The sequence below is a fragment of the Leptopilina boulardi genome, unplaced genomic scaffold, assembly GCF_019393585.1.
Source record: "Leptopilina boulardi isolate dan_hultmark-lab unplaced genomic scaffold, ZJU_Lbou_2.1 LbouV2_248, whole genome shotgun sequence".
In the NCBI taxonomy this organism is placed as follows: domain Eukaryota; kingdom Metazoa; phylum Arthropoda; class Insecta; order Hymenoptera; family Figitidae; genus Leptopilina; species Leptopilina boulardi.
The window spans coordinates 312323-338795 of record NW_026137805.1 but is presented as its reverse complement, the minus strand read 5'-3'; the positions used below and the strand labels follow the sequence as shown (position 1 = coordinate 338795).

At 22.9% G+C, this 26473-nt stretch overlaps 1 protein-coding gene across 5 annotated transcripts; it reads left to right on the top strand.

The window, feature by feature from the left end:
- Positions 1-362: 362 nt before the first annotated feature.
- Positions 363-24312, top strand: LOC127280598 (troponin T, skeletal muscle). Of its 5 annotated transcripts, none has more exons than XM_051303695.1 (14): positions 363-586; positions 4287-4332; positions 6459-6482; positions 15127-15144; positions 17552-17582; positions 17688-17792; positions 17963-18059; positions 18173-18209; positions 18318-18423; positions 18553-18771; positions 18892-18984; positions 20095-20175; positions 20357-20435; positions 23272-24312. In XM_051303695.1, the coding sequence occupies exons 2-14, from the start codon at positions 4307-4309 to the stop codon at positions 23523-23525; spliced, it is 1170 nt and encodes a 389-aa protein (XP_051159652.1). In that variant the 5' UTR covers positions 363-586; positions 4287-4306; the 3' UTR covers positions 23526-24312. The 5 variants fall into 5 exon arrangements, with proteins under 5 accessions (XP_051159652.1, XP_051159651.1, XP_051159653.1 ...); XM_051303694.1 differs by lacking the exon at positions 20357-20435 and adding an exon at positions 21590-21668 and having other exon boundaries at positions 365-586; XM_051303696.1 differs by lacking the exons at positions 6459-6482; positions 15127-15144; positions 20357-20435 and adding an exon at positions 21590-21668 and having other exon boundaries at positions 366-586.
- Positions 24313-26473: the final 2161 nt, after the last annotated feature.

The window sequence follows — 26473 nt, the reverse complement described above, 5'->3', positions numbered from 1 at the left end:
ATTTTTATATAAATATAGTTTTCGTAACTTATGTATATATATATATGTGATGTGAGGGAAATGTATAAGAAGAAGTAGATTTTCTATATACTCAACACTGAAAAAAAAAAAAATAAAATAAAACGAATATACAACTTTGCTTGCGACCTGACAAAAATAGTAGCGCCAGCATGAATTTAAAACACACACAAATACGCTTGCGCTCTGGCTATTGAAGAAATATATATCTTAGAGGTTTCTCGGGGAGTGTCCAAAAAACCCATTGTCTATTAATAGGATACCGAACACCACGAAAAGGAATGATGATGATGATGATGATGATGAGGTGGATGGTGGAGTGTGTAGTAGGTGGTGAGAATGATATCCAAGTCTTGGTTTTGCCCAGGGCGAAGAGGTCGTACTTCAGAGCCGCTCTAGCTGTCGCGCGGACTCCACATTCCACCAAGAGAATCCTCTTGTGTTTTTTTAGTGACTGAAGAAACAACTCTTCACTCGGCTAAGGCCCGAGATACATTCAATTTTTTAGATTCTCTTTCTCAACCCTTATCCAAATAAAAAAAAAAAGAAAAAACCACCAAAAAAAAGTGTAAGTGTAAAAAATTAAAATTTTGAAGTGAGTGATTCGATTCGATCTCCGTTTATAAATATTTAAATATATATAGTGGAATTTTCAACAAGTGATTGCGTTTGTGGAATTAGTGCAATGATGTGATCTCTTCATTGGGTGATCGGAATTTTTTTTTTTTAACTATACAGAATGAAAAGAACTTCGATTTTGGTTTATTTATTTTTTGGGGAAATTGGTTTTAATTTTAGATTTTAGATAGGGTTTTTGAGAGGAATATGAAAACAGATTAGAGGAAGAAAAATTATTGTTTTAGGTTCAAAATTAGGTGATTTGGAAAAGAATTCGGATTTAGCATCCAAAAATTGGATTGTTTTGGAGAAAAAGAAGAATTAAGGAATGTCTAGATGTGTAGGAACCAAAATTTTTGGAAATCGTATACAAATTTTTGTTTGTATTAACATTATTTTTGGTGGAACAAACTGATTTTTGAATGTACTATTCCAAATTTTGGGTAGTAGGAATAATTTCTGAATATATGTTTGTGCAATTTTGAATAAATAAATTTTTTTAATGTTCTGACCAACGTTTTGGGTTGTGACAAACAAATTCTTGATTTTTACAACCAAAATTTTGGATATGGCAAGAAGAAAATTTTAAATGCAACAAACAAATTCTTGTGGGATAAAAAAATCAGAACATAGTAACTAAATTTTTGGACATAAGGAACAGGATTTTGAATATAAGAACCAAATTTTTGAAATGTGGAATCAAATTTTTGATCGTTAGAACCCAATTTTTGAACGTTGGCACATTTTTGAATATTAGAACCAAATTTTTGAATAGTAGAATCAAATTTTCGAATGTTAGAACCAAATTTTTGAATATAAGAACCAAATTTTGAATTGTATAATCAAAGTTTGGAAGGTTACAACCCAATTTTTGTATCTTAGCACACTTCCGAATATTAGAACCAAATTTTTGAACGCTAGAAACAAATTTTTTGTATATATGCCAACCAGATTTTTAGGTACTCTACAATTTTTCCACTGTATTAACCAACATTTTTGGATAGTACAAAGAAATTTTGAAATTCAAAATTTGAAACACATTTTTTAAAGTTCAAACATCCATTTTGTTCCGATGACGTTTTCTCAACGAAGATTATTTGAGTCATCATCTGTCAAGGACGACATTCCTTACAAATCTGCTTCACCTATCTTAAAATTTAATCTCTTCGTGTTACGTTTAAATTCCATTTTTAATTTTTTCATTTTAATTTTATAATAGCAATCAATTTTTAACGATGCGTTTAAAATGGATTTTCTCCAAAAATAGATTTTCCCTTGTATTTTCAAAAATTTCTGTTACCAAATTAAGAAAAAAAAATTGTATTCTTGGAATTGTATTTTTAGAACATTCGCTGAGATTCACTACGGTTTTAAATCAACAAAAAAAATTACATCGGTCTTTAGAAATAGAATTTGGGTTTTTCTTCCCGGAAATTATCAAATCTTTAGAAATTAAAAATTACTACTTTTAATTATTAATAATTTTTGAAAATTGATATAATCAAAAAATAGGATAGAATTATTTTTTTTCTTCAACAGTTTTTGTTGAGTAATTATAATTGCTTAATGATGCTCTAACAGATTTTGGGTATTCGTCTATTTTATCAGTTATCTAAAAACGAATTTTAGAGGCTATTGGGAAAACATTTTTTCGTTGATTCTTCGTCAATAGTTTTCTTTAGTGTCTTTTTTAAATTTTTTGTCTCTTTACATGTCACCGAAAATTTTATTTTCAGTTCACCGTCTTTTTTAGGGTTTGTTCATTGCCTTTTTTATAGGGTTTGTTCGTAGTCTTTTTTAGAGCGTCTGTACATCAGGTACAATTTTTGGAGATTTATTAATTCTTTTTGGTACTCCATTAATGGATGTTCCTTTTCAGAAGTTGATAATTGTCTCAATATTCTCTGTACAATATCTATTCATACAATAATTCAAATTTTATTGAATGATTTTTTAAACATCCATTTAATTGTTTCGTTATTTTCTGATTAGATGATATCCAAATGTTTTTCCGTCAAAATTTTTTTCAAACGATTTATAAATAAATATTTTTCTAAATATTCTTTACTAAAAATTTTATGGTACATCAGTACTGCCAATACTGGCACAGTACTACCCCAGTAGTAGTAGAATACAATAATTGTAAATTTTCAACTGGATTTTGATAATTTTAGTTCGTAGAAATAGTTTAAAATTTCCACAAATTGTACCTTTTAGATTAAATTTTCCAAAATCCATTACGGAAAAATAAATATTAGACAAAAAAAAATGGCCACTATTTTTTCGTAGTTTTTTCAAAATCTTTTCTCCTAATTCTTAATGTGAATAGAATTTAATTATAAAAAAATACAACTGCTGCTCTTTTTTTCTTTTTTTTTTTGCTCTTCTCCAAGGTACTTTTCTTTTAATGCCGGAAGGGAATTGTAAATCCGATTAGTCTTCAGGGACACGGAGAAAAGTGGTTCCCTTATTCTCCAGCTTGATTTTGTATTCCTTCTTCTTCTTCTTCCTCTTTTTTTTTCTTCTTGCTCCTTTTTTTTTGATAATTTTCATTTTTAGCTGTGAGACTTTATAAGACTCAGGGTCGGAACTCATGGTATAGTAAAAATCAAGAGACGAAAAGCAGTACGAGAGAAGTGTGGTCGGGTCTAAAATTAGTGATATGAAAGCGCAACAATGTATCTATGTGTGTGTGTGTGTGAGAGAGAGAAGGGGTCGGCTCCTTATAGAGCTTGCCTCGCATCGAAAGCTTTGGCCCAGGGTTAGCAAACTAATTCTCAGCTCGGATATCAAATTACCTTTTGGTATTTCTTTTTCTACATTTCGTCGACTGGATCCACTTTTCGATAATTTCATATGCATATTTTATTATTTTATTTATTATTTCAAAATATTTTCAAAATTCGGCTAATTATTTTAATATTGATCGTTAAATTCAATTTGGAATTTTATTTAAAAATTCTCAGCATACATAACCTCAAATTATTTATATATTATTATTATAACGAATAATTAAAATTAAATTTCATATTGTAAGTTCAGTTTTTTGAGAAATAAACCCCTTTTTCTATTTCTATTTTAGGTTATGTTTGATGAGAAATAATTCAATTCGCGATGGCAGACCGTTTTTTTCGTTGAAAGTGCGCATGCGTCAGAATTTTATTCCATAAGAGCAAAGGAAATAGATGACGTAGCCTCTCTCTTTTCCTCTTGTAAGAACGAAATATAAGTGGATCATGCGCAGAATGAATTCTTAGAAAGAATGTTTTCAAAAATTGGTATTTTCCTACATAACCTAAAAATACAAATTGTATTTACAGGGAAGATTTTTTCGATTTTTTGAGGTTATGTCAGTTGATAAAATATTCGAATATTAAGGTTAGAAATTTAGAATAAAAAAAACAATATTGGTAGCATTGTTTTTATTTTTGGCAAAAAATTTTATTTTATTTTCGAGGTTATGTTTTGTTGATGAAAAAGAATTTATAATAAAAAAAAAAATCAAATAAATTATTTTGAGAACGAATCGAATATTTTGGAGAAAATGATAAAATTTCTTATTTTTCCCGGCAAATTTGATAAAAAAAACTGAAATTTTCAAAAATTATAAAATTTAAAAAAAAATAATTCTCTCTTTTTTTTCTTTTTAGAACCCTAACTACCTACAAACATGTCTGACGACGAGGAACAATACTCGTGAGTATTAAAAAAAAAAAGAAAAAATTAAAATAATTTCAAGAAATTTCTAATTAAGAGAGGTTTTCAACCCTTGACTGTTGGAAAGTAGTGTAAGTCGAGCCAGAAAATCTATTTTAAATGTTCGAGAAAAGAATTACAACAGAGCTAAGTTTTAAAATCTATTAATAGCGCAGGAGACGAGATTTTCAATTCTAATTTTGATATATATATATCCATTAAGAATAATGTTTCTTTGAATCAGAGAAGTATTTTCTTTGATATAGAGGGGTTTTTTTTAATTTAAAGAAAATTTATTTGATTTAAAAAAAATTTTTGTTTAATTTAAAAAAACAATTTTTGAAATTTTAAACAAAGTTTTATTTAGAGTAAAACATATTTTTTTTTTGATTAAAGAAAACATTTTTTTAATTCAGGGAAAAAATTTTTTTGATTCAAAGAAATAATTCTTTTGATTCAAAGAAATATTTTTTTTTGATTCAAAGAAATAATTTTCTACCACTTTTTTTTTGGCGTTTTTTCCGCCTTTCGTTTGAAACGAAATTTATATTATTAATTAACTGAAAAAATGTGAAATTTCATTAAATAGTTGATGATTTTTGAATTTTGGCAAATGTCCATCTATTACCGTAATTGTGATTTATTTTCCAAGGGCAGAAATGGAATTTTGCCAATTGTCAGAATTATCTCAGAATGTTATTTAAAAGCAAGGCTTACCACTTTCCAACAGAATTTTTTTTTTTTTTATTCTTTTGTAAATTTATTACGAAATTTTTTTCTAGTAATTTTTTCTTTATAGAAAAATTAATTTTTTTTTTAGTGAATTTGTAAATTTTTTAATTATATTTAAGGAATATTTTTTAATCTAGTTATTTTTTTGGGGGGAAATTTGTAAAGTTTTTAGTTATTTTAATGGGATTTTTAATTAATTTTTTTTTAATCTAGTTATTTTTTTTTAGAAAAAATTTGTTTTCCTAGGGAAATGTGTAATTTTTATTTATATTAATAGGATAATTTTTGATCTAGTTATTTTTTTTTGGGAAATTTGTTATACTAGGGAAATTGAAGGTTTTTTTTTTATTCTTTTTTAAAAATTTATTTCTCTAGTAAGTTCTAGTTATCTTTATAGAAAAATTAGTTTTTCTAGTAAATTTCTAGGGAAATTAGATTTTTTCTATAATTTTTATAGGGAATTTTTGTTTCTGAACTATTTTTCTAGGAATATTTTTTTTTCTACTATTTTTTAAAGTAAAAATATTTCTTCTATTATTTTTATTCATTTATTTATTTTATTTTAAATTTCCATTAGAAGCTTTTTACTAATAAAAATCATATATAATAGAAAAATATGTATTTCATTTTCGCTGGGAGTATTTTTTTTCTAAATTGATATTTTAACGATAAAATTCTTTGTTTTATGTTTCAATAAGAATAAAAAAAAAAAAAATTCATTTTTCAAAGTCCATTTAGTGAGAGGAATATTTAGAATCAAATTTCCAGGTGGTTATTAAAAAAAAAAAAAAAAGAAAAAAAAAATTATTTTCTGCTCTTCTTTTCGTCAGGATTCAAATAACTCGAGATATTATATTCTCTAAACTGAAAGGTATTGAAAATCCTAAAAAAAAATATGTTCCACTTTTTTTTTTGTTTGCATCGTGTTTTTTTTTTATTGTTAAACTTAATTGTTAAAGAATGAATTCGAATTTTTCATTGATTAATTATTTGTTTTATTTCCATTTTATTTGTTACTTGTTTCAATTTAATTGTCAATGTGAAATAAAATTTTTTTTTTACAAATTTTCCATGTTTGTGAATTTAAAAAAAAAAAAATTTTTTTCTGTTTATCCCTATTTGTTTATTAATTTAAAAATCCTCCAATATGTTGATTAAAATTTAATTAAAATTTAATATAAATAAATTTTTTGTGTTCTTCCATAAAAAATTTTTTTTTTTTATTGTTTTTGTGAAATTTTTCATTATCCTGGAAAGAATTTATCCTTATTTTCTTTTTTTGAGCCCAGTTGATTTTTTTTTAAACATTGTAAAATTTAAAAATAGAAAAAATTGTTTACCTTAGGCATGTTTAAGAAATGACTAACACTTGTTATGTTCCTTTTTGTTTACAGCAGCGAGGAGGAGGTTGAGGAAGTGTAAGTGTCTCCTAAAATTAACTTTTTATTTTTTTACTCCACTATTTTTAACTAGAAAATGTTTAAACAAAAAAAAATTTATTTCGAAAAAAATTTATGAAATAAAAATAGAAAAAAATTAATTTAAAAAAAAAATTCTCAAATAAAAATATAAAAAATAATTTAAAAAATTTTTATGAAATTCTGAAATAAAAATATAAAAAATAATTTATTAAAAAAACTAAATAAATATAAAAATTATTTTAAAACATTTTTCTAATTAAATTTGGAGTAAAATTTAGTATCTACCATTTTTTTCTGTGTCTAACAATATTTCCAAATTGTTTTTGTGATTGCAGGAAGTAAGTTCCAGACACATCCACTAAAAATTAAAGGCAACCGGCCAACAATAATTATTTTCGAGGATTGTTCTCTTTTTTCTATATATTTTACTAAAAATTTAATAGAGTAGCGTGTTTACCTTCAATCGGGGTTTTAAAATTTAGAAAAAAAAAAGAAAATTATTTTTCCATCTCCTGCAAAAAAAAAAAAAAAAAAAATTTAATAAAAAAAATTCAAATTAAAAAAATTAAAAACAAAATTAAATTAAAATAGAAATATTTCATGTTTTGTAAATAAAAAAAAAAATTTATTTTGTAAATCTTTAATTTTTTTCCATTAAAAAAAAAACAAATTGAAATGTAAAAAGCTCTTTGTGAATATAATATTACAGGAGATGGAAAAATCAATCCTTGGCCGAAGTGTATTGAACTGCGTGCGTTGCAACCCCATGTCGCGATATCATCGGTAGCGCTCAGTAATTTTTTTTTTTTTTTTTTTTAATATACCCACGTTAAAATTCTTTAAAAAAAATGTTTTCTTTCAAATTAAAATTAAAAAATTAAAATATTAAAATTAAATTTTTTAAATTAAAATTTTTCTCAATATATAATTGAATATTTTTCCGGTTAAAAATTTATAAAAGAAAAAGATTAAATTAAAAAAAAAAAACAGTAAATTTATTTTATTTCAAAATTATTTACATTAAAAAAAAAATTTATATTCATCCAAAACAAAAAAAAATTAAATAATACATTTTCAAATAAAATGAAATTTCAATTTTTACAGAATTTTAACGAAGGTAAAAATTAATTTTTACAAAAAATTTTGTTCTTAAAAATTTCAATTTTATTTTTTTTTTTGAAAAGTAGAATTAAATTTTTTTTTTAGATTTATTTTCAAAAATAAAATTATGTAATAATATCGGATGAGCGCACACGGTCCACGATCCGAGAAGTATAATCTGCAAACGAAATGCCGGCCGGTTTAAAATTAGAGCGCGTATTTTCCTTAACAAAAATAGAGCGGCCGGATGGCGCTGTGCTTTATATCTACACCGGGACACAAATTTAGTAACACACGCAAGTTGCGAGGACAGTATTAAAAAAAAAAAAGAGAGAAAAAATTAAAAATAAAAAAAAAAAAAAAAAACAATCACAGATACAAGTCAATCTTTTGATGAGTGCATATAGGGACGTTTTACATGTATCGTATTTTTGTCCTCGGGCAAAAAAAAAAAAAAAAAAAAAAAAAATAATTTTCAATCATTTCAAAATACCTCGCCGCACTATATAAACGAATCTCGGGCCGTGCATTCCTCTATTTTTGTCATTAAAAACTGGAACAAAGTTTTTTTTTAACCACACAGTAACATAAATAATTTACAAACGTACTTGATTTTTTTTCGGGTTAATTAAATAATTGATGAAAATATTATAAAATTAAATACGATTTTTTTTTTATTAAAAAATTGTAATTCGTAAAAATTTAGTAATTTTATTAATAAATTAAATTAGAAATTAATTAATTACATTACAAATAATTAATTAATTAACTAATTATTTAATTTAGTTACAACCAAATTAGTTAATAAATAATTAATAAAATTATAAATTAATTAATAAAATTAGAAATTAATTAAATAAATTACAATTGTTCTTATAAAATTTATTAATAATTAATTAATAAATAAATTATAAATAATTAATTTAGTTAAAAAAATTAGTTATTAAATAATTAATAAAGTTAGAAATTAAAATTAAATAAATTTGAAATAATTTTCAAAGTTACAAAAGTAATTAATTTATAAATTATAAATAATTATTCAAGTTACAAAATTAATTTATAAATAATAAATAAATTCTTTATTAATATATTCAATTACAAATTAATTAATAAATAATTAATAAAATTATAAATTAATTTAATAAATTATAAACAATTATCGAAGTTACAAAATTAATTTATAATTAAAAAATAATTAATAGCTAATAAATAATTAATAATTAATTAATAATTAATAAATAAATTATAAATAATTATTCAAGTTTCAAAATTAATTTATAAATAATAAATAAATATTCATTAATATATTCAATTACAAATTAATTAATAAATAATTAATAAAATTATAAATTAATTTAATAAATTATAAACAATTATCGAAGTTACAAAATTAATTTATAATTAATAAATAAATAATAACTAATAAAGATATATATAACTAATAAATAATTAATAATTAATTAATAATTAATAAATAAATTATAAATAATTATTGAAAATACAAAATTAAATACTATTTAATTAATAAAATAACATGTTAATAAATTAAATTAAAAATGAACAAAAATAGTTATGCGATAAAATAATTTCTCCAATAATTTGAAATATTTAATAATATTAAATTTTTTTAATTGAATTACATTTTTAAAAAACCCTTTAGAAATTCAATGATGAATAAAATTTAAATTTTATTGCAATGGAATTTATTAAATTTATTGGTTATTAATAAACGTTGGTATTTGAATTTAATTGATTCAGTATGGAATATGAGAGTTTGATAATAATTATTGTTTTTTTTTTTAATCTCTTTTAATTTATCATTATCATTATTATTATTATTGTATACATATTTCGCAAATTCCAAATTTCAATTTCGGGATTATAATCTTGTGCATTGAAATGGAGAAAGCCGAGTTGTGTAAATTAATACGTCAGTAGTCATTGGGTAACCGCATCCCTCAACACAATGAAGTGAATTTCCCTTCAGCTTATCACAAAATACATTTTCCTTTGAAATTTTCATTTAACAATTTTGATATTATATACATATCTAAATTTATTATATTATTTGAAAATTTATTGATTGTATCATTATTTGTTTTATCATTTGTTCAACTATTGAATGACAAACTGATATTTAATATCGAATTAATTAAATTAACTATTTTTCTATTTCAATTAATTATTTTTTTAAATTATATATTTGTAATGATAATTTATTAAAATTAATTTGAATTTAAAAATTAATAATTTAAAACACAAAATTAATAATTACTAAAAAGAATATAAAGAAAAAGATAAAAGAAAAAGAAATTAGTTAATTATTTTTATTTATTTTATTATTAATTATTTGTAATTAATTAATTATTAATTAATTTTTTACTATTATAATTCATTTAATTGATGATTGAAGTTGCAATAAATGTCTCTAACCTCAAAATTGTAAATCGACCCCAATGGGATTCCCCGCTTTTCCTATTGGCTGACGTTCAAGGTCACGAAATGATATCCAATCAAATTTGACGTAATCTAAGCGGTTCTCATCTTAGAAAAATAAATTCGAACCTTTATGTTGCATTTTTTAATATAAAAACAAAAATTAATAAACAATTACTTAAAAAAAAGATTAAAAATTAAAAAAAAATAATTTTTACATTAAAAAAACTTGAAAATAATTTAAAATAAAAATTATTAATTTAAATAATCGATTAAAACATACAAAAATTAATAATAAAATTCTTTTTTTATTTTTCTTTTATTTCTTAATAAATATCAGATTTCAATTTTAATTGAAAAAAAAAATCGGGAAGTAAATAAAAAAAAAAAAATACATCAAACGATATTTAAAAAAAAAAGTGAAGGAAAAATAAATATTATTCCACAAAGCACAGCGTTTTTCGTTCAGCTCTATATAATCTACTTTCATATAAATTTCGTCATTTTTTTTTTTTTTGTTCAACGATATTGTTTTTCAAAATTGAATTTTGTAATTATTTTCAAATTTTTATTTCCCTTATTAAGTAAAAAAAAAAATGTCGTTTTGTTCGTTCTCTCTATTTCCCCCACCCCCCTACTATCACTATTCAAAAACCACCCCTTTTCACCCCACCCTCGCCCCCCCCACGAAACCCCCTTTTTTTATTAAATGTAATATGATAAAAAAAAGCCAATAACTGACTCTGGTTTTTATCTCTTTTTTCTCTCTCTCTCTCTCTTCATCACAAACTTCAACACACTCAAAAAACAAAAATACCAAAAAAAAAACCAAATAAAAAAAATCATCAATCAACCAATCGACGCACGCGACGCGATCATTTCCCGATATGACAAAAAAGGCAGCCGGAGAAGAAGTTCGAGTAAGTTCCATTAAGTAAAACTCAAAAAAAAAAAATAAATAATTTTTTTTTTTGCCTATTTTTGCCTTTATTTGTTTGTCTATTGTCCATATTATTGTCGGTCAGTTTGTCCGTCCGCTCATTAATAAGAAAAAAAAATTAATTAAATTTCTCTGTCGCAGACTTTTGTACAAAATGATTCCATTTTTTTTTGTTGATAATAATTTTTTATCTCCAATTTATTATTTTGGTGTAGAAAGTAGTTTTTGATATTTTTAGGTTAGGAAGATTGCGCGCGCATCTGGGAAATAGTGGGGGTAATGTGCTCTGATTGGTCGTTGCTCGTTACTTTCAAGAATTCTTGACGCGCAGTGTTCTCAACTTAAAAATACTAAAAAAAATTAATTAAAATTGAAAAAAAAAATTTTTAAAAAGGAAAATTTTTAAAAAATTGTTTCAAATATGATTCTAAAAATTTTATTTGCAATTTCTTTTTGTTACATAAATTGAAAATAATAATAATTTTCTTTTGTATTAAATAACATATATATTTATTTATTAGCTTAAATAATATTTGACTTTATTATATCTCATTATTGTTAAATAATCATTTATTCGCTATAATTAATTTAATAGAATTTAATATTGTAAAATTAAAACAATATAACTTATTTTTGGAAGGGTTTCATTTGTATAATAATAATTAACAATGTTTATTTAAATTATGAAAATAAATTGAAGTTAATTTTGCATAAATGTAAAATTGTGAACAACATTGATTTATTGATGAAACGTTGGAAATAAAATATTATTATCAAAATGGGTCAATCTTTGTGATTGTCGCTGTTGCCGATATGTTCAGTTGCCATAATAATAATAATAATTATTTTGTTATAAAATTTTTTTTTTTATACAATCATTACAGTTAAATATTTTTATATTTTCCTTTTTTTTTTGTTTAGAAATTTTTGCAATATTTACATTATTTTTTTAATTGCATTTTCTATTTTATTTGGCAATACAATATTATAATTATAAATAAATAAATGTTTATTGAAAAAAATTTATTAATTTTGAATTATGGCGCTAGAATTGGTTGAATTCGAAGTTGCGTGCGCAGCTTGCGGAGAGTGGGGGAAATGGTTAATGATTCGATCTCGGGAGTTACCCCCACTTTTGCGTACGCTGCGCAGCGCAGTGTTTTCAACGTAAACATTCAAAAACGACCATTATTCTAAGAGCTTTTTTATTATATTTTTTAGTATTTATTATTACTATTTTTATTATTATTAATTTTATTGTTATTTTTTTTAATATTATTTTTATTATTGTTATTATTATTATTATTACATAAAATAGTTTAAATTAAAATATTTTTAAAACCACATAATAATTGTTTATTCAACTGTAATCTCCATTCAAAAAAAGAACGAATCTTTACAAAAAGTAGAATTAAAAAAAACAAAAGCTTGACACTAAAGAAATGATACAATTAAAAAAAATATAAATATTGCAAAAAAAGCCAAGTATATATATATATATTTACAGACGAAAGCACTTTTGCATTATTAGCGCCAGGCGAGCTTTTCACGTGATTTTCCGTACGATTAATTGCTGTAATAATAATAATAATTTATCATTAATCGACCCACCGACTCTCTCGCCTATTAAAGACACTCGCTCTTATCCCATGTATTATAAATCCTTTTTTTGTTAACATATCCTCATCATCTTTTTTTTGTTTTTTTTTATTATTATTTTTTTTATTGACACTAAAGTGAAAACAATATTTTTCACTTAAAAAAAAAATTTTTTTTTTAAATAATTTTTTTTTCATCATTCCCCAAAAAGGAATTTTTATCATTCCATCAAATTTTCCTATATCAATATCAAATTTCTCTTGTTCAAAGATTGTATGTTTTTCCTTTTTTTTTTTGTTTTTAATTAAAATGTCGCTGTTGTGTCGATGGTGAAAAAAAAATTCTCACGTTTCTTTCCACCCGTACCCCTTCCCCAAACCCCACCCCTCAACCCACTCTCACTATTCCAACAATAATAAAAAATCGTCGTGTAAATAAAAAAAAAATATTTTTTTTTTCCGAAATCCTATATCTTTATTACATATACACTTAATCAACGCACGAGGCACATGCATTTCTCTTTTTTTTTGTTTTGTATGTAAATATTTTGTTTCTACTGAAAATTTTTAGGTGGGAAAATAAAGGTTCCTAATTTCTTAATTATGAAAGAGGAATTTTTTTTTGGAGTAAATTTTACAATTTTGATTCTTTAATTATTTTTTAAAATTGTTTTTTTTAAAAATGTATTTCTACATTTTTGGGAACGAATATTTTTATTATAGGTTATGTTTATGATTAGGAAACGTTATCTAGAGAGTTTGCTAGTTTGCAATGACTCTGGTTAGTTTCCATTGTCCCATTTGTCATAATTCTTGTTAACTACCGCACTCTGCTCTAGTAACAAAGTGACTTTATAGTTAAAATTAAAAGTTACTATAAAGTCACTAAATTTTCACTAAAACAGGGTTGACGAGAATTATGACAATAAGTTTTGTGAGTAGAAAAATAGTAGCCGAATTTAGATTATTATTAAGCAGTTAAGCTCATTATTATTCATCTTTAATATAAAACAAACCATTTTTTCTTCACTGCGACAACTTTTTTTATCTCCTTTCAAAATTGAAGTTATTATTCATCGTTAATATAAAACAAACCTTTTTCTTCTTTCTTCACTGCGATAACTTTTTTTATCTCCTTTCAAAATTTAAGTTATTATTCATCATTAATATAAAACAAACCTTTTTCTTCTTTCTTCACTGCGATAAATTTTTTTATCTCCTTTTAAAATTGAAGTTATTATTCATCATTAATATAAAACAAACCTTTTCTTCCTTCTTCACTGCGATAACTTAGTTTATCTCCTTTCAAAATTGAAATGCACCATGTCAGGATTATCTGGAAAAAATAAAAAAATAATTACTAATTTAAAATGAAAAAATATTTAAAAAATATTGAGAAAAATAATAATAAAGTATGTAAAAAAATAATAGTAAAATCAAGTAGGAACCTCGTATGAACCGCCTTTAAACTTTTAGTAAGAAACACTGTAAAAAAATGGTAAACATTTTGTCAACACGCAAACGCACTGCCGCAAGCATTTTTTCTTTTTTTTAATTTTCTTTTAACATTTTTTTTTTTTTTTTTTGAAAAAACAACGATCTCCTCTGTTTTTAATTCCACTTTTCTCGTTGTGCAAACGCTCTTTCTCTTTCTACTCTCTCTTTTTTTTTTGTCGCAACTCTTTATTTTTCTCTAATTTTTCTTTCTTTTTTTGTTCTCTGTTGCCAAAGCTCGGTTTTATGAAAATTCAATATTGCTGCCAAAAAAAGCAAAATGCCACTAAAATTTTGTCTATAATTACTTTTTTTTTAATTTGCTATATATATAATAGTGAAAAAGAAAAAAATTTATTTTTTTTTCTCTTTCACATATATATCAAAGCAGTTTGCCAATTGATAAAAATTTGTCTCCGTCATCAACAGGAGGGAATTATAAAATATTCATTTCTAGTCGATATTACATGAACATATTTGTCCAGTCATGAATATTGATAAGCCATTGGCAGGCTGTGACCTCGTTATAAATTTTTCTTTAACGCATAAAGCGCCGCTGGTTATATAATAATAAAACAATATAATTAAAGCACTAAATTGCCAAAAAAAAAACGAAAATTGCAGAAAAAATAAATGACGGGAGTAAATGCTTTTTTTTAAAAATAGAAAATGGCAAAAAAAAAGAAACGTACCTGGAAAAATTTAGAAAACATTTTTTTTCTTATTTTTTAAAAAATAATAAAAAATTAAATTTTTATTGTAATTTTGTTTTTTAATTAAATTAAAAATATTTATTTAGTCAAAAAATATTAATAATTTTTTTTTATTTTAAAAATAAAATTATTTAAATAAAAAAAAAATTGTTTTCTAGGTACGTGAAAAAAAAATTGCTTCACGAAAGGATTAAAAATGTTGAGAAATTTTTTTTTTTTTATTTTGTCTAAATTAAAAAAAAAATTTTTTTTTTTTGAAAGCAAAAATATAAAGCTTTGCGCAGTTCTTCGAAAAATGCGAGCGATCTTCTTATCGAATTTTCACTGTATTAACCGTTCTGTACTTTCTTTTTTTGTAGGGGTAGAACATCCCAAAAGTAAGTTGACTCTCTCGAGGTGTTGTTACACGTCAATAACACTTCTTGTTCACTGGCCACTCACCCCCACCCCTGCCAATTCTGATACCCCTCAAATTTAAGGAAGTAGATACGCCTTTACACTTTTCCAAAAAAAAAAACTCACTTTCCCCCACCATAAACATTACAAAAAAAAATTTTCAAATTATTTTCAAAATTAAAAATTTTGAAAAAGTTTTTTTTTAAAATTAATTAATAATAAAATTATTTTTATTTAATAATTTATTTATTATTTTCTAAATGAAAATTATCTGATATTTTGTTTAACCTGTTATTTTGTTAAATATTGTGTCCCTCTTGTTTTTTGGTTTAAAAAAAAAAATAGTTCCCTACATGTAATTTGTAAAATAATATCAATGTGATAATATTAATAATTTAAGGTATATCTACAACCTTGATTAATTGTCCAATTTTATAAAACAAAAATGACTCCCCCTAGCCCTTTCCTCGAAATGTCACTTACAAGCAACAATGGTTCAGAATTTTTGTTTATTAATAATTATTAACGAATGAAGATTTTGTACGTGTTGATATTATAAAAAAAAATATATATATATAAACGTGAGAGTTCCGTTCAAATTATCGTTATTCACGTGATTGTCCCAAGTGTTGTTACAAAAAAAAAAAATAATAATTACATGTCAAATTGTTTCTAATATTTTTTTTTAATTTAATTTTTTTTAATTATTGTAATCCTTTTTTTTTTGTTTTATGTTACTTTGTCTCCTTTTATGTCTGTAACTATTCATATTTATTATTTTTGAATTATTATTTTAATATTTATTTTTAATTTATATTTTCAATTTAATTATTTGCAAATTTAATTATTTTCATTTTTTTTTAAATATTTAATTATTTTCATTTTTATTTATTTAAACGCCCGAATTCAATAACTGATTTTCTGATCGAATTCCTATAAGAGTCGAAACTTGTCCAAATGGGATTCCCCCTTATTTCATTGGCTACTACTCAAGGTCACGGAACGACAGCCAATCGTCGTCCTTTGACCTTGAAGAAGAACCAATGAAATGAATGGGAGCCTAAGTGGGAGTTTTTGACTCTTATATTGACTTCGAGCATAAAGACAGTTACTGCATCCGGACTAGTAATTATTATTATTATTATTATTATTATTATTATTATTATTATTATTATTATTATTATTATTATTATTAATGGATTAATTAAATTTTTTTTATTGTTTGTTTCCTTTCCAAAGTTTTCATTTTCGATTAGTCCAAATATTTTCCAAGTAATTAATACTAAAGACAATTAAAAAAAAAGGGTATTTTTCGAGACAAAATGGCCCTTTTTTTCATCTCGATCCTGATTTGTCTTGAGTGCAAGATCTGTATGCATTTGAATCTGAAGAAAATAAAAAAAGTTTTTTTTAGAAAAAAAAAATTTATTGCTTTTAAACAAAATTTAAGAAAAATTGGAAACGAAAATTAATTAATAATAATTACAAATTCTTCATTAAAAAGAAAAGACAAAATTTTTTTTATGAATTTTGTAATAAAAAAATTCAAGAGAAAATTTGTTTTGAAAGCAATATATATTTTTTTTTTGTTGACAAAAAAACATTATTCTTTTCTAATACCTTGTGTCATCCCCATATAAAGGGAAACCATTTTAAAAAAAAATGGAAAAGGTCATCGTAAAAATTATCTTTTTCCTATATAATTATTATAATGCATTATTTTTTTTTTCTTGTAAGAAGAAAATATAATGTAATAATTTTAATAATTTAATTATTAAATAATCTATATATATTAATTAATAATTTATATTAATTAATTAATTTCATATTCAAAAGTAATTTATGTTATTTAATAATTAATATAAATTATTTATTATACATGAATCAGAATTAATTATGTATAGTAATTGAAAAAAAATAATTGTAACGAAAATAATGATAATTAAATTTAATAGAAAACAATTTTTTTGACGAAAAAAAGAAACATTTTCAAAAGAAATAAAAATTTATTTTTTTCTTACAAGAAAAAAAATTGTTTCCTTCTTTAAAAATTTTCTGAGCACGCCTATTTTTACAATTGCCACAGCGATCTAATTAAAAAATTGCCTTGAATGTTCTGAAGTATTCATTTTTTTTCAAATTTTTGGAGTGCTTGCTTGTTTATGTGTCGACTTTGCTTGTTTATGCGAGGGAAGAGCAAAAAAATTTAAATAAATTAAAATTTAACCAAAGAAGAAAGGGAAGGGAAAATATTTTTTTTGTGAAAAGTGGGAGGGAAATAAAAATGGATGACCAAATGGAGATTAATTGGGCGAAGATTAGAGTCTTCAATGATATCAACAAGTGGAACTAAACGACTACTTTTGTTTTCGTTCCGGCAATTAACAGGGAGTCCGGTGAAGGAGTCGAGTTTATGAAGGTAATAATAATTAATTATTTTATTTAAAAAAAAAAATTAATTATATAAAAAAAATATTGAATTAAATTTTATTAATCATGTAATTTAAAAAAAAAAAAATTTCAGAGACAAGAACAGAAGAGAAGCGATCTCGATGAACAACTCAAGGAATACATTTCGGAATGGAGAAAGCAGAGAGCCAAGGAAGAAGAGGAGCTCAAACGGCTTAAGGTAATTAATTAAATAAATTGGATAAATAATTTAATTTATTTTACAACTCCAGATTAATTACATTAATTACAATTAAGTAATTAAGTAATTTAGGCGTTTAATTAAATTTAATAATATAATTAATTAATGCAATTAATTAATTGGATAAATAATTAATTTTCCTTTTTCAGGAGAAACAAGCAAAGCGCAAGGTGACTCGCGCTGAAGAAGAGAAGAAATTGGCTCAAAAGAAGAAAGAAGAAGAAGAACGTCGTCAACGTGAAATTGGTAATTTTCATCATCAATTTTAAATTAATCGTGATATTTAATTTTATTTTTAATAATAATATTAATTTAATTCCACTTTCAATTAATGAGTAATTTCCCCTCCCTTGTTATAGAGGAGAAGAAACAACGGGATATGGAAGAAAAGAGAAGGTAAATTTTATTGAGTTTTCATTTTTTAATCAAATTTGAATTGTTAATTAATTTAATTTATTCAATTTAATTCAATTCAGTTTAATTTAATTTAATTTTAATTTGCAGACGTTTAGAAGAATCTGAGAAAAAACGTCAAGCAATGATGCAAGCAATGAAAGATCAAGCGAGCAAGAAAGGTCCCAATTTCACCATCACCAAGAGTAGTATAGCTGTGAGTTTAGAAAAATTTAATATAATTTTATAAATAATTAATTATATTTAATTTACTCAATAATTATTCTATTAATTTTTCGTTCCTTTTTTTTTTGTTAATTAATTTATTTTTTCTTTTCAATTAAAGGGAAACATGTCGTCGGCACAATTGGAACGTAACAAAACGAAAGAGCAATTGGAAGAGGAAAAGAAAATCTCGTTGAGCATTCGTATTAAGGCATTGGAAATTGATGGTTTGGGAATTGACAAATTAAGATTTAAGGCCCAAGAACTTTGGGACCAGATTGTCAAACTCGAGACTGAGAAATACGATCTTGAGGAACGTCAAAAACGTCAAGACTACGATGTAAGTTTTCATAGTTTTCATTTTCTTTTAGAGAGAGAAAAAAAAATTATTTTTTCATTGCAATATTAAATTTGGAAATTGTTTTAATAAATTAAAAAAAAAATATTTTCTTTTTTCCAGCTTAAAGAATTAAAGGAAAGACAAAAGCAACAGCTTAGACATAAGGCCCTTAAAAAGGGATTGGACCCAGAAGCCCTCACTGGCAAATACCCAGTAAGTATTCATTTTTTTATCCCTTAACATTTGTTGAATGAATATTAAATAATTAGATCAAATTAATTAGAATTACTTCAATTTAAATTAATAAGATTGAATTTGAATTAATTAATTGCATAAAATTATAATAAATTCATTAGATCTTATTAATTATAATTAATTTAATGAATTCGAATTATAATTGATTAATTATATCCTATTTAATATAATTAATTTATCGAATTCGAATTATAATTAATTAATTACATCAAATTTAATATAATTAATTTAATGAATAGAATTATAATTAATTCGAATTCAGAATAATTTACTATATATAATTAATTTAAATTAAACATAGGATTTAAATTATAATTAATTTGAATTAGCAATAATTAATTACACATAATTAATTTAAATGAAAAATATGAATTAAATTATAATAAATTTAAATTAGGAATAACTAATTTAAATGAAACATATGAATTGAATTATATTTAATTCGAATTCAGAATAATTTACTAGATATAATTAAATTAAATTAAACATAGGATTTAAATTATAATTAATTTGAATTAGGAATAACTAATTTAAATGAAACATATGAATTGAATTATATTTAATTCGAATTCAAAATAATTTACTAGATATAATTAATTTAAATTAAACATAGAATTTAAATTATAATTAATTTGAATTAGCAATAATTAATTACACATAATTAATTTAAATGAAAAATATGAATTAAATTATAATTAATTTGAATTAGGAATAACTAATTTAAATGAAACATATGAATTGAATTATAATTAATTACAATAAAACATATGAATTAAATTATAATTAGTTTGAATTAGGAGTAATTAATTACACATTACTAATTTAAATGAAACATATGAATTAAATTATAACTTATTCGAATTAGGAATTATGAATTCGAATGAAAATAAATTAATTAGATTGAATTTAAATTAATTAATTGAATTGAATTTGAATTAATTCCAATTAATTAAGTAAATTAAATTATATTAATCCGTTATTTAATTCTAATGCAAAATTAATGTCAATATTAAAATTTAATTTCTCCCTCTTATTACAAAAATTTAATTTCCTTTTTATTTTCAATAGCCTAAAATTCAAGTCGCCTCCAAATACGAGCGTCGTGTTGACACTAGGTCCTACGATGACAAAAAGAAACTCTTCGAGGGTGTAAGTATAATTTTTATTTAAAATAAACAAAACAATTTATTCAAAAATTTTAGAAAACGAGTAAAAATAAAAAAAATCACAAAACGAAGAACTTAAAAAAAAATTTAATATCGAGTTAAAAATTTTCAAAAAAAAAAAAAAAAAAATACGAAAAATGATCGCGTTTCTAAATGCATCACAGGGATATGACACTCTTCTCTCGGAGATCAACGAGAAATTGTGGAAACAGAAAACAGAGCAATTTATGAAACGCACCAAAAGTGAGTCGCTCCGATATTTCTCGAAAGAAAACCTCTGCCTGCTTGTCTTGTTAAGACCCTCGATTTGTATTAATTCCAATTGTTTAGAAATTCTTTTTTTTAATTCTACTTTCATAATCGAATTTCTTTAATAATTCTGAAAATTTTGTAATTTTATTAACTGGAATTATTTTGGAATTATAATCTAATTAATAATTACAATTATTTAGAATTTAATTAATAGTAATTATTCTTATTAATTACAATATTGTTTTCAAATTTAAAGCAAGAAAAGTTAACGTGTGATTTCGAGCCAGAGTGGGGGCAATGAGAGTGAAAGAGAAGTTCCAGTCGCACTTTCTTCCACTCATTGCCCCCACTCTGATTCAAGGTCACGGATTGGCTTTCTTTATTGAAGGATTCAATTAATTCCATTTGCTCTTAATTCTATTAATTGAATTGAAATATAATTAAATAATTGAAAATTGTAATAATTACATTAATTGAAAAGAACAATTCTATTAATTCTAACTATACAGAATTGAATTTATTGTAATTATTAAAAATTTCAATGTAATTACAATTCCTTAAAAATTCCATTAATTTCAAATTTTTAGAATTGTTTGACATTCAAATATTGTTCTAAATGTTTTAATTCCATTTTCAAAACTCGTGTTTAATCCTTTTATTTTTAATGAAATCACAATCCAAAGGGAAATATAAATAACTAAAAAGGAGATATACATAAAATATTCTTCCACAACGTTAATTAACTGGAGACGATATATATATATACATTCCTTCATTTCCGTAGTAACTATTTGTCCCTCTATATTTATGTTCATAAATTTGTTGATAACTATTTAAAGGAACGGTTCACCCACTTTATATCGATTTGGTGCCCGTTGATAATAGCATGAGTTATATAATAAAAAAAAGACAAGAAAATTGTTCTTCTTTTTCATATATATATATGAAGAACTATTTATCGTAATAATTTCTTTTCAAATTTTAATATATGTGTATTATATAATTGTTTCTCACAACAACCAATGAAAAATAATTTTAAAAAAATGAAATTAAAAAACAAAAAGAGAGCAAAAATCTATAAAAGGACAAGGCGACGAACCCTGTGTGAGAATCCCAGCATGCCATTCTTTCCTTTGGTGTTTCAGGGTCTCACCGACTTGATCAAGGATACCACGGAAAAACAATGGAACCTACAAAAAGAGCAGTTCCTTGGTCGCCAAAAGAGTATGTATTTAATGGCCTCCTTATTCAGTGGGCCAGGTGTTTTTCATTTTAATTTCCCTCCAAATATATATATCACTTTTTTAATTACCAAAATGTGTGGCTTCGATTTAAATTTAATAACATTTAATTACCCACTAGTTAGGATAAAAAGTTTCCTTGAGATAAATCTATAAAGTCAATAATCTAAATGAAAACTAATTCAGAATTAATTCTAATTCTAATTTATTAGATTAAATTAATAAATAAAAAATAATTCGAATTGGGAATTATATAAGTCGAATGAAAAATAATTATATTTATATTTGAAATAATTAATATTTATATTTAAAATTAATTCTAATTAGAAATAGGTTTTAAATTAAAAAATAATTCAAATTGGAAATTATTAATTAGAAATAATTAATTCTAATTAAATATCATTTGAATTACAACAAATCCAAATGAGAAAAATTAATTCGAATTATATATAATTACATTGAATTATGATTAAATGGAAATAAGTAATTAAAATTAAATATAATTTGAATTAGGAATAATTAATTTGAATTATATTTAATTAGAAATAGTTAATTCAATTTAAATGTAATATAGAATTATAATTAATTCAAATTCAATATAATTACATTAAATTATGATTAATTGGAAATACGTAATCAAAATTTAAATCTAATTTCAATGAGATATAATTAAATTTAATTATATTTAATTAGAAATAATTAATTCAATTCAAATGTAATCTTGAATTACAATTAATTCGAATTAGATATAATTACATTGAACTATGATTAAATGGAAATAAGTAATTGAAATTAAATATAATTTAAATTAAGAATAACTAATTTGAATTATATTTAATTATAGTTACGTATTTCTAATTAATCATAATTCAATGCAGTTATATCGAATTCGAATTAATTATAATTCTATATTACATTTAAATTGAATTAACTATTAAATTATAATTAATTCAAAATAGGTAATTAAAATTAAATATAATTTGAATTAGGAATTATTAATTACATATAGTTAATTGATTCAAATTCGAATTCATTAATTCGAATTACAATTAATTAGAAGCAATTAATTAAAAACTGAAATAATTCTTCGAAATCATGATTAATTATTTTTAATGAATTCTTATTTCAATTCATTTATTAATTTGAATATTCACAACTTGATGGAATTAATTCGCCAATCGCGATTAATTAATTTATTTTCAATTAATTATAATTTAATGTAATTAAATTATCGCGAGTTCTAATAATTTAATTCGAATGTCTATTAATAATTTAACTTATTTCGGTTTATTAAATTAATAATTTGATTAAATTTATAATTCGATTTAATTAATTTCCAATGATATTTAATTGAATTAATTATTGTACAATAATTGTTATTCGATCTAATTTGCAAAATAATATCTTATTCAAATTGTTACTTATTTCTAATTCAGTAATTTAAAATTGATATCGAATTAATTAGAATTATTTCTTTAATCTAATAAAATAATAATTATAGTCCTAATGATAATAGTAATTTACTGAATTGAATAAAAAGAAGAGAAATAATTAACAAATTAATTTTTTTTTTTAAATGTAAACAGCGAAGCTACCAAAATGGTTTGGCGAGAGGCCTGGAAAGAAAACTGGCGATCCCGAATCACCGGAAGGCGAGGAAGATGTGAAGGCATCGGGTGACGCCGATCTTGAGGAACCTCAATTCGATGAAGAAGAAGAGGAAGAGGAGGCAGAAGAGGGTGAGGCAGAGGAGGAGGAGGAGGAAGAAGAGGAGGAGGAAGAAGAAGAGGAGGAAGAAGAAGAGGAGGAGGAAGAAGAGGAAGAGGAGGAGGAAGAATAAAAAAAAAACTTCACTATCAATCGCAAATCACGATTATTCTCTCATCATTCGCGACCAAAAAAAAAAAAAATGTTCAAATTTTTTTTTCTCACAAGCGCAACCACAACAACTCGTTCCACGTTTTTTTTTCTCTCTTCTCTTCTTTTGCGTGTAAGCGAGAATGACGCCTAAAAAAAAATGTTTACCATAAAAATTTTTGTCTTTTTTTTTCACGAAAATAAAAATAAAAAAAAAAAAAATAAATAAGTTGCCATATAATAATATCAACTATATATATATATATATAGATATGAGAGCAGCTGAAAAATTCTTAATACGCGTCTCGCAATTTGTGAATCTCGCTATTACTACTTATTACTACTGTTATTATTATTATTATAATTATAATTATTATTATTATTATTATTATTATACAATTTACAATAATATTATACACAACCAACACACAAACATTATTAAAATAATAATAAAAAAAAAAAAAAAGAAAACGAAATCGTTTATAAATATATAATCATCGCTATGTTCACCTTTCACACATACTCACGAAACACATTTAAGATTGGACAGAAAAAAGAAAAAAATATATCTCATGTCTACTTTTTATTTGTTCTGAGTTACGCGATATTAAATTTTTATTTCCTGGGGGTTATACGACTTTTTTTTCGAACATATGTACATATAGATTCTGAATAGAATTTGTTAATTTTGATGAAACATATTTTTTTGACGCACTTTATGTCTTCATTTGTCTGATAATATATATATATATTTAATAATGCCTAAATAATTGCCTTTTTTTGTCTTTTATTTTAGTTTCTTTATTATTATTATTATTATTATTATTTAAAAAAAATTTATTCCAAGTAAAATTTCTTTTTTTTCAATTTTTATAATTAATATTATTTATTAGTGATGTAATTAATTTTTTTTATAGCAAAGTATTTTTTATATCCAGGTAAGTTAAAAAAAATTCTAATTATTTAAAAAAAAATTTGTTGCTAGAAAAAAATTCGTTAGCTTAAACTTTTTTTTTTTTAATTAAATAAAAACAATTAATAAAGATCAAAAAATTATTTTTCTTGAGTTAAGAATTATTTTTTTAAAAACTTCACTTTGTTTAAAAAGTATATATATATATATATATATATGCTGTGTTTGCAAAGAAGAGAAAAAAAAACGCCGTTCTTTTTGGAAGTGGAAAGAAAGATAGTTATATTGAGCATGAGAGGTACTTCAGTACTCTTTACACTCACTGCTATTTTCTTTCTTCGAATACTCGTCCTTGGCCTCATGTGCAAGTAGTATTCGCATATCGCAGCTCTCCTTTTCCTTTAATGTCATATTCCGTGAATTTTTTTTTTTTTTTTTTTTTTTGTGAATTACTCAGCGCATAGCTAGTATATATCTGCTCATAACGATTTATCTCTCTTTCAATTTTCGACGAATATTCAACTAAATTGAAAATTTTATTGAAGACTTTAGAAAAAAAAAATAATAATAATAAAAAGAAATTTTTTTTTTTATTTTTCTTATATTTTTTTTATTTATTTATTTCTATTTTGTTATTAATATTCATATTTTTATTATTTTTATTCTGAATATTCAATAATTACATTATTTTTATTGTTAAAATAATAGATTAACTAATCAAACTGAAAGGAGATATTTTTACTGTTTTTAAATTTGGCGCCATTATTTACGTGGCGTTACTGTAGTGGGGAATTTTTTATTATAAGATTGGTAACAATGTTTCGGTCATTCAAGGGGATTTGTTATCAATTTTTTTTTTAAAATGCTGTACTAACATAATAATTTTTTTTATTTTATTTATTATTATTAATATTAATATTTTTACTATTATTATTATTATTATTATTATTATTAAATAATTATGTTATGAAAATAATAATAATAATAGATTAATTAATCAAATTGAAAAGAGATACTTTTACTGTTTTTAAATTTCGCGCCATTATTTTAGTGGCGCTGCTATAGTGGGGGATTTTTTTATTATAAGGTTGGTAATCATGTTTCGGTCATTCAAGGGGATTTGTAATCGATTTTTTTCGATATTGCAATAATATATTTTAATAAATAAAAATATACTCAATTTTTGTTTAAATTACAAAAAATTTTAAAAAAGAAAAAAACAGACAAATCGTAAGAAAAAAAAGAGAGAGAGAGAAGAATAGATAAATAAAATATTAGAATGAAGAAAAGTCAGTTTTATGACAGAATTAAATAGAGGGAATTTTTAAAAAACAAAAAAATAAAAGAGAAAAAATATTTCATATAAAAAATTGAAAGGATGCAAAGCACATAAATCTGATTTAAAAAAAAAATAAATAAATAAAGTCAAGTAAAATATTAGAAAGGTAAAAAAAAAATTACTTCAAAGATTAAAATCAAAGAACTGACAAAAAAGAAAAGAGGAGAAACACACAAGAAAAGGGATTTTTAACATAGAATTGCGGGCGATTTTAAAAATTAAAAAAATAAAAGAATAATATATCAAACGAAAAAAAGGAGGGAAAATTTTTTTTTTTGAATAGAAATTATATGAATAGAAGGAAAATCGTTGTAAACGAGAATTTAAAATCGTGAGACAAATATATATATATATATAGATATAAGGGAAAATAGGAGAAAAATATGAGTACGCCGTATATAACAAAAAGACAGGAATTTATTTTAATGGAAAAAGTTCTTTTAATTTAAAGTGAAAGAGACACGAGAGTTATATATATATATATATATATATATATATATATATATATATATATATATATATATATATATATATATATATATGTATATAAATAAAAGGAAAAAAGTAATGTTAATTTAAAGAGAAAAAAATTCCACACAGAGAATTTTATAAAAGAAGAGATCTGAATTAAAGGGAAACAGAAATGTGTATACGTGCGGCTGTGATCGTAAAAAAAAGG

Excerpts from the sequence above, each read along its gene's own strand:
- LOC127280598 (XM_051303695.1), top strand. The coding sequence starts at position 4,307 with ATGTCTGACGACGAGGAACAATACTC. Across the intron at positions 18,772-18,891 it reads AAAAACGTCAAGACTACGAT|CTTAAAGAATTAAAGGAAAG; the intron begins GTAAGTTTTCAT and ends TCTTTTTTCCAG. Across the intron at positions 20,176-20,356 it reads AAAAGAAACTCTTCGAGGGT|GGATATGACACTCTTCTCTC; the intron begins GTAAGTATAATT and ends AATGCATCACAG.